Raw genomic sequence first — 9,062 nt, 5'->3', positions numbered from 1 at the left:
GGACACAGAATCAGCCATTACTGCCTCCTGTCTGCAAGCTCAGATTTGGGGACTCTCTGGCGGCATGACATGGTCCAGCTTCCCATGAGCCACACGGGCTTCTCGACTCCTGAGTCCTCCCTGGCCAGCGGTGCCAGGGCGGGGCTGCAAGTCCCCCTTTAAGTCCACATGGAACCAATGGCCACATGGTCTTTGTGGCCCAGGCACCTGGCACAGAGCAAATGTTACCCATCTGTGCGATGACACCTTTGTTATTCACCATGGAAGCGTCTCAGCAAATAACAGACCTGGCAGCTAAGCACCTAATGGTAACTGAGTAACGAACGAAACATGGGAAAGAACGTGTCCTTTTCATTCCGTGAACGAGCCCACAGGTGCCAGGTGCTGAGACAGGTACAGGCTCCATTCCATTCTCCAGAGCTCACTGTCTGGAAGGAGAGCAGGTTGTCACAGTGCCAGGGGCCCAAGGAGTCTCTCTGCAAAGTGGGGAGGGCATCAGGGACCACTTGGGCAAAGGATGATACTCGGTTCCTTAAAGGGCAGGCAAGGGACAGGGCAGGAGAAAGTCGAGGTGGAACAGGTAATCCCTGCAAAATCGCCAGGCACGGCAGATCACCTGTGTAGGGACGGACACATGGGTGCCTGCCCAGGACAAATAGCAGAGGTTAAGCCTAGAGGTCTGTTCAAAGCTCAGATCAAAGATGGCGTCAGGAAGGGGTGTGTGTGTGTGGGGGGGCATTCCAAGCCCTGGGACAGATCCCTTTAGGAAGGTGTGTATAGGGGGGGGCGGGCGGGAGGAGGGGGACTGAAGAGCCTGGAACTTGCCCTGAACGCTATGGGGAGATACTGAAATCCTTCCACAGCTTTAAGCAGAGCAGTGACATGTTAGAAACATCAGTGTGGCCACAGCGTGGTAGCTGGACTAGAAGGGGACTTTTCTACACAGAAAAACCAGACCACCAATCAGTGCTCAGCCTCCCTGAGGGCTGATGTCCCCAGAGGCAAGTGACCCACCCAGCCCCAGCTAAGCGTTTCCCTTCCACTTCAGGGTTTAACAAATGATTTTTGAATTTTTATCTTGTTGCTAAATGGTGTCTGCCCGTCTGTGCCAGGATCCATGTACTCAAAATGACTTCCTACCTTACAGCAACAGCATACAACTAAGGTGCCCCCACCCATTGAAACTGTCACCCGGGGCTCTTGGAAACCCTCCTAAGCAAGGTGAAGGGGTGTGGAAACCACTACAATTTTGAAAGTGTATCAGGAGGATTACCAAAGGCAATATGAATATTTTAGAGTCACCGTCACATTCTCCCTCAGCCTCATTAGACATAAGTCCCAAAGGAGAGTCACTCTCCTGACTCTTCATTTGTAGTTAAACTGAAATTTTTAAAGCAGCAACTAGGTAAAGGCCGATTGCTTTGAGCCCTAGCATCCACACCACTGAATCCCACAGGAAGTAAGAACCTTGGAGATGAAATAGCTGCACTGCGGCCGCCATTGTGCCAACATCACGGAGCTCACAGGACATGACTGAGTGGATGCCAAGCATACAGAGCCTGAGGGTCCTGGCACGTGTGACAGGTGCTGGTCTTTGGTATCAAACCGACTTACAGCGCAGCTAATAGGAATACACTGTATTCTTAATACAGTCCCACTAAGGCCCCACCCCCGCCACACCACCAGGCCCCTAAGGGCGGGCCTTTGCTGCGCTGCATGAGCCCCACCTGGCACGGGGCCGGCGTGGCACAGACACCTAGTGAACGGCCGCCTGAGCACGCACCCAAACATGGCGACCAGCAGGTTGACCAGCAGGATATTGGTGGACAGCATGTAGATGCACACCAGTGGGATGGTGACCCACTCGGGGAAGCGCGGCAGGTTGTGCTCGTCCAGCTCCACGCACAGCGGCTTGGACTCGTTCCCAGTGAAGGTGCAGTGGGTGAAGTCATACGTGGTACCTGAGGACGTAGACACCAAGAGGCAAAGTGAGGGGCCCCAGAGGGGGCCGTGCTGGGGCACCCCAGAGGGACACAAGTCAAAGATCATGTGACGTGCCAGCACTGTTCTAAAGCACTTTATCCAAACAAGGTGTAAGCCTTGGAATCACGTGTTCACCCGTCTACACGGGGAGTGTTTACTGTGCAGCTAGTATGAGCCAGGCACTTGACCAGGATCGGAGATGAAAGGAAGGGCCAGGTAGACATGACCTTGTGCCCTCTGGGAGCTGCCAGCCTCTTTGCATAAGGCAGATAACCAACCACACCAGTTTAAAATTTCGGCCCGTGAGACGTGCTCAGAAGGCCACGCACAGTGTACATGCTGGGCTTAAATGAAGGCTGCTCTTCCAAAAACAGCTTCCCTATTGGAAAGGGTCTCTGAGTGGCCCGCTGAGCATGAGCAGGGGCCAACTCTGTGACTGTGGAAACAAGGGCACCCACAGCATCCAGGCAGGTAACAGCGCCTGCAGGGGCCCCATGGTCTGGGGCTGGAAACCTCTGTGGAAATGAGGGAATGGGACGTGCAGTAGGCAGACATGTCGGTTTTTTNACGCATTTCTGGGACTGACCACGCTGAGGTCCCCCTTCCCATATGACAGCACCTTCCAGATTGTTCTTTCTCTCTCAAGTCAGTTCCAGACTCGGCCAAAGAGACATGAGGGTTCTCCAGGGAAGGCCGAAAGTTAAGCACTGCTCCAAACTGCTTTGCTAAAACAATCCTTATGTTCTGTAGACACTGTTTTCCATTTGTGTAGAGGACAGCTGAGTTCTGGCGTAAAACCCTCAGTAAATCCAATGTCCGGAGCAGCCCAGAGCACATCTCTGCCATGCAGGCTGTCACTCACCCTAACCCAGAGGGTTTTCAGTCTGCCTGCCCACCAGGGACCATCTAGTGCCTTCCCTGAGATAAATTCCACAGAGCTCCCTGTGACTCTTCATCTCCAGTGACAGCTGTGCCCTCAGCCCCTCAGTTGGCGGGAGGCTGGCGGTGATAACAGTGCCATGCCAACATGAGCACCCTCCTCAGAGCAGGACAGGAGAGAGAAGCAGGAGCCCCCCCAACTTCAGAAACTCGCTGACATTGACGATGTTACCAGGAAATAACAAATGTTTAGATTTCAGATAGCCTTGTGCATAAATGAAACCCGGCAGTACGTGAAAAGAATGATATGCCATGAGCAAAGAACAGAGGATGACTAAATATTAAGAACATTTATATCATTTATCATTTTCATAATCCATCACAGATCAAAAGGAAAAAATATTATTTTAATCATTGCTAGAAAGTCTTCTGGCAACATTCACCATCCATTTCTGGTAAAAAAAAAAAGGGAGGAAGGGGAAGGAGAAGAAGAAAAGAGCTTAATAAATAAGAAATAGGAGGAAACTTCCATGACATGATAAAAAGAGAACAAAAAGAAAAAAGAACAATTCAGTAAGGAGACTTGTTCTAAAATAAATAAGCAAAACTTTGATAGTCTTCCTACATATGAAAAAGTGGTTATTGGGAAAAAAAGTTATAAAAAATATTTCACTCACAACAAATGACTAGAAAAAAAACGTAACAAGAAACCTGCCAGATCCAAATGAATAAAGCTTCATTGAGAAACTATACATATTTAAATAAACGAAGAGTCACACCATTTTTTCTGGATGGTAAGATATCATCTTTTTTTTATTTGGGGGAGGGGAACAGTGTTGGGGAATTGGGGAAGGGGATCAGCCAAGTTGTTATTCTTTAATCTTAGTTGTGGAGGGCACCAGTCGCCATCTGGCTGCACATTGGCAGCTCATGGCCTCTAAGCTCAAGGTGCTGTGTTACAATCTTAGTTGCGGGTGGGCGTAGCCACAACCCCATGTGGGAGTTGAACCAGCAACCTTGTTGTTAAGAGCACACGCTCTATCCACTGAGCCATCCAGGTGGCAGCTCAGCTCAAGATGCCGAGTTCAGTCTTAGTTGCGGGTAGACATAGTCCACCATTGAACAGGCAGTTTTGTTGTTAGGAAGACGTGCTCTCATCAGCTGAGCTATCCTGCCACCTGTTGGCAGCTAAACGGCAGCTCAGCCCGGGTGCAGCATGACTGGCCCATGTTGGAATTGAACCGGCGGCCCTGTTGCTCAGAGCTCACTGTCACTCTTAAGCTAACTCTTAACCAACTGAGCCACTCAGCTGGCCTGACTTTTTTTTTTTTTAATGTCAGCTTCCCTTAATTGATTCTACAAAGTTAACATCATCATATTGAAATTCATAAGTTTTTTTTTTAAGGGGAAAAAAATATGTATTTTAGAAGACATGGCTTAGGCTCCTCCATATGATTAAATACACAAGAAAAGCCAGGAAAGTTTGAATAAGAATAATGAGGGGCATTGGTACAACAGATGTTAAAATGATTTTTTTAAAGCAGTAATTAGAGCCATTCGGTAGTAAAAACCAAAATAGAACGATTGATCAACAAAATGAAAAGTCTGCAAAAAATTCATAAAGAAGCAGTAGATGGTAAAACCGTGCCCAAATTTTTGAATAAATCAAAACACAAGAAACTTGCCAGCTAGGTTTCAATCAGGTAAGCCCTTCCTCCAAACTTTTGTCAGATTTTCCTATGTTTTCCGTTTGTTATTCATTTCCTGACAGGTCAGCAGTCTCCAGGCAGTGCTGCCCAGGACTCCAGATGACCCTGGCCTTCTGCACCCTCACACTGCCCTAGCGAGCACGTTAGCACGTTAACATGTTCTGCACATCCCAGCTCCCTCTCATTCTGTAGTATCAAAAGAAGCAGGTTCAAAGCCAACAGCAAGAGACAGAGACTTAAATCACACTGATTTTTGAAGTGCTAACTCAAGTTAGTATATTGCTATTAGAGTAACACAACAAAGACTGTGCCCAGGCCTGTGTGAAGACCCATGAGAAAGCTCCCCTCACCTACAGGAAAATGTCCAAATCTTGTCACAAGGCATGACGGACACTCCATAACCAAGCCCCCTGACTCCCCTGCCATGCTCAGTGGTCGCCGGTGGTCCCCAGATTAGCTGTACCTCCCCTGCTACTCCCTCCCTGCCAGGCTCTGGGCTCCAGGCACAGGGTCCTCTGGGCAAATGTCACCCCCACTTGCTGCTGCTGATCACAGCCCCACCCCCAATATCTGTCACGATGTGCACCAGTCCTTTGTAAATAATAGCCTTTCGTGCTGCGTGTATTACACTGTATTGTGCTATATTATATTATTATATCAATGTGTTTATCCTTTAACTGCAGGCCTAACCTCCCTGCCTCCAATGCCTCATTTGTAAACGATAACACAGCCACATCTGCACAAAATGATTTTTACTTAAGTGAGGTCGCACTTGTAAAGCACCTGGGTGTGGCTAGCACAGAAAAGTGTCAACTAAATCTTAGCTATTGTTATTTCCTCTCTTTTTCCTCTTCTCACCTCATTTCAATAGCCTCCAGTAGACTGTGTTAGTAGCACCCAAACCTTCAGTCTGTACCAAGNTTTTGTACACCTGAAACTAATAATAAAAAATAAAAAATAAATATTGTGCAGGAATGAACGTCTTCTGCCATACGAATGCTTTTATAGTCTATCTTTTTTTAGTGTGCTCATGTACGTCCCTTTTTATGTTTGCTCTCCTTACCCACACACAGTGACCAGCCATCTCAGCTGAGCCCTACCCAAGGACATACCCATGAAATCATGGGCAAATAAATGGTCGTTGTGTCAGGCAATGGGTTTTGGGGTGGTCTGTTACACAATAACATACAACAGACCTGCTTAGAGACCTAAAGTGGCCCTTTCTTGCTTTTTGCATAAGAAGGAGACTAAGAAACTCTACATCCCTTGTCAGCACACGGGACCACTTTATGGCTATTGTGGGCCCCAGGAGGGTGACCAGCAGCCCTGGGAACTGACAGGGTTCCTGGGTGCAACGCTTGCAATTTTACGATCAGGACAGTCCCTGGCAAAAGGGGACGAGTTAGACGCCCTGATCGATGTCTGGAATGCAGAACGTTCAGTGCTAAGACAGGCAAGTTCTGTGCAGGCCAGGACAAGTTGGCACCCTAGGCCCTCAGCTATTGTCCTCAGGGGCCCTTCCTGGATAAGAAAAAAAAAGCAATTACTGAAAATATTTTACGACTGGGTTGGAATAAAGACAAATGTATACCAACATATTTTCCGTGGACTAAATGTTCATTCTTTTTCTTCTGGTTTTTAAAAGAAAGTAAAAGATTTAGGGGGACCTTGAAGTACATAGACCCTGGTACTGTGCTTGATGGAGAAGTAGCACCCCCACCCCTCGCCCCACTGCAGAGATGGATCCCCTGGCTTAAATCAGAGGCTAGAGGGCCAGCAGAACAGGTTGGGACATCCTCCCTATCTTTTCCTTTGTCTCCAAACCTCCAGGTGACTAAAAATAGCCCGCTCCCTCCTTTCGAGCTCAATTTGTTCGAAACGTATCCGTGGACCAGGAAGACTTGTCTGGCCTGGTGGCTCCAGGATATCAGGTGCTAAGAGTACCTCGCCTGATGCATGAGGAGAGCTAGATGCATGCTCCCTGCAGTAAAAGAAGATGGCGGGGGGCCCAGGTGTGACAGGGGGTCCAATGGTGGGAGATTCTGGTTCCCAGAACAGCGGTAAGGAGAGGGAACTGCACCTCAGAGTGTGTCAGAGCTAAGGAGGTGGGTGACCACATGAGACAGAGAACAAAGTGACCTGCAGACACGTTAACTCGTGTGTCCCAGAAGGAAGTGGGTTCCCTACAGGGAGATTCTGTGCAGAAGGGACCCCTGGAAAGCAGAGGCTGTGGAGAGCAGCTGCCAGGGAGCTGTGGTTAGAGGGGCCAGCCAGGCAACCGCTGAAGGACCCAGTGAGCGCGCACACAATAAAGGGTCAGTTTTAAGCACGTTCAGTCCAGACAGCGTGGAGACCGCCTTGAATGGTACCACTGTTTCTAGAAGGACTTTCTGCTCTTTCCCCGCCTTCCTCACTGTGCTCCAGCCCACAGAGGGCCAGTCACGGCAGCTGGTGGGTGGGAGAGAGGGAGTAAGAAAGATGGGGAGAGCCGGGGACCACCTCTCCTGAGATCTCTACCAGCCGAGAGGGCGCGAGTACAAACGGGGAGTCTCCCCGCTGAATGCCGATTGGTGGGCTGGCTGATATATAGGACCATACGGTCTCATTTCTAAGTTGAAACTGTTTTACCAAGTAAAGTAACTGTAAGCGCTCTAATTCCTTAAGGGCAACCAGGAAAGTCACAAGTCCTGCTGGAGGGAAGGCTGGCATTTCCCAGACAATAAATGTCCCAGCAGCAATGGGCAGCAAAACAAACTATTTTGACACCANAAATGAGTATGGCACATACCCAGAATAGAGCAGAATGAGCAATGTGCTATTTCAGACCCTGTCCATTGCTTACTTTCTGAAATCACATCACTAGCAAATAATCACCAGCCCCCATTAGTATTAGCTTTACTCAAATGCAAATCACTGGTGATGTCCACATAGAAATAATAGATTTTAACAACACAGAGAAATAATACTTAGAAATAATAAGGTTACATGTACCTAATCCTGATACAATTATCAGATACCAATACAGTTTTGCTTTGATACAAGTATAATAATAATAAAAATAATAGAATACTAATAAATCAAGCTTTTGCAAATAAAGTATCTCCCCTCGCCAAAAAAACAGTATAAATGGTAAAACAATTTAGGTAAGAGGCATAATAAAATTACTTTTCATACATGCATATTCCACAGGTTTATGACACAAGATGCATGAAGCTCATCTGAAATCACAGGCCATGATGGTACACTTGATAAAAGCTACAGACATAATGCAATTTCTATACAGTTGGTTTCTAACTTGCTATATCACTCCCTTAAGGAAAAAATTTGTGCTGAATTTAGGCTTATTTCCAGTAATAACCTCTTCATTTCTTTTTTTTTTTTTTAAGAACAAAAAAAAAAAAGCCATCAGGGCTAGTGCTGCCTAAAATAAGGAAGGCACAGCAAGATCCCTGCTGGCAGATTTAAGGTCAATTGTGAATGACTTTTTCTGTTATAATAATGAGATGGAGAAACACTTTATTCACAAGAGGAGCTTTCAGGAGCTCTCTGGGACTGTTGATATAGGATGACTTAAATAAGCTGTTTAAAGTCGGGTGTAAGAGGCCAAGTGATGATCCCTAAAATTCTCTGTAGATGGAAAGGAGATTTTCGTTGCTCAGAAGAGGGAGGGGTAGAGGATCCAGGATGAGACAGGGGCAGAGGGCAGATGAGAAGCGGGGTCAGGAGAGAAGGGGGAGAGGTAAAACCCCATGACTGACATCCGAGTTTGAGTCTTCCCTGGGACCCGCCCCATTTCTCCCCAAACCTGCAAAATGCATGGTGTAGGTGGGCTTCTTGCGGGAACCAGCAAAGGGGCTGAGCTCCACAGCCAGGAAGATGCAAAGAGGACCGGGCCTGCAAGCACTTCTCTGAGGTCCCTGGAGACCCCTGGCCTGCACAGGTGTGTGGACAGCCTTCAGTTATATATTATTTCATTATATGTGACTCCCCCAGCCCCCACCACCCACAACCCCCGCTGCTCAAGTCCATTATCCCCACTGACAGGTTCGCCCGCTCAGGCCCTCACTGGTTGGGAGGTCTCCCTTGGCCCCTGAGAGGCAGGAGAGCTTGTCCAGTGCCCAGTTCTCCCGATGACCTCTGACCCTGGCCTGGCAGGCGACCAGGAGGATGGAGGCTTCTGCGCTGCCCCTCTGTGCCCTGTCCACTCCCTGCTCTCCCTAGAGCAGGGTCAGCACTGGGGTGTGGCTTGCAGAAGCTTCGGCCCAACCCTTAAATCTAATTTCCATCAGCTCCCTCCAAAGCCACCAAGTGAACCCACAAGTAAAACAACACAAGGAAACAAACAAAAACAGCCTATTTTCTCTACAAACACAGCACCTAAGCAAGTCCCCAGCACCTCTATTCCCCGGACCAGACAATCTGGAACGCACGTGGACACTGCAGAGAAAATCGTTATTGCTACCCAAACCTATACAGTTCAGCCTGAAAATG

General features: G+C 48.1%; 1 protein-coding gene across 1 annotated transcript in view; it reads right to left on the bottom strand.

Moving 5' to 3' along the window:
- Positions 1-421: 421 nt before the first annotated feature.
- The window catches only part of TRPM8 (transient receptor potential cation channel subfamily M member 8), a 78,811-nt gene continuing 70,170 nt past the window's right edge, over positions 422-9,062 (bottom strand). Inside the window, exons 19-20 of the mRNA XM_019628290.1 lie at positions 1,784-1,961; positions 422-428 (exon numbers count right to left, since the gene is read on the bottom strand). Coding sequence (XP_019483835.1) covers positions 422-428; positions 1,784-1,961 — 185 coding nt within the window. The remainder of the gene's footprint in view (positions 429-1,783; positions 1,962-9,062) is intronic.

This window comes from Hipposideros armiger, unplaced genomic scaffold (genome assembly GCF_001890085.2).
Source record: "Hipposideros armiger isolate ML-2016 unplaced genomic scaffold, ASM189008v1 scaffold_17, whole genome shotgun sequence".
Lineage (NCBI taxonomy): Eukaryota > Metazoa > Chordata > Mammalia > Chiroptera > Hipposideridae > Hipposideros > Hipposideros armiger.
This window is presented reverse-complemented; position numbering and strand designations above follow the sequence as displayed.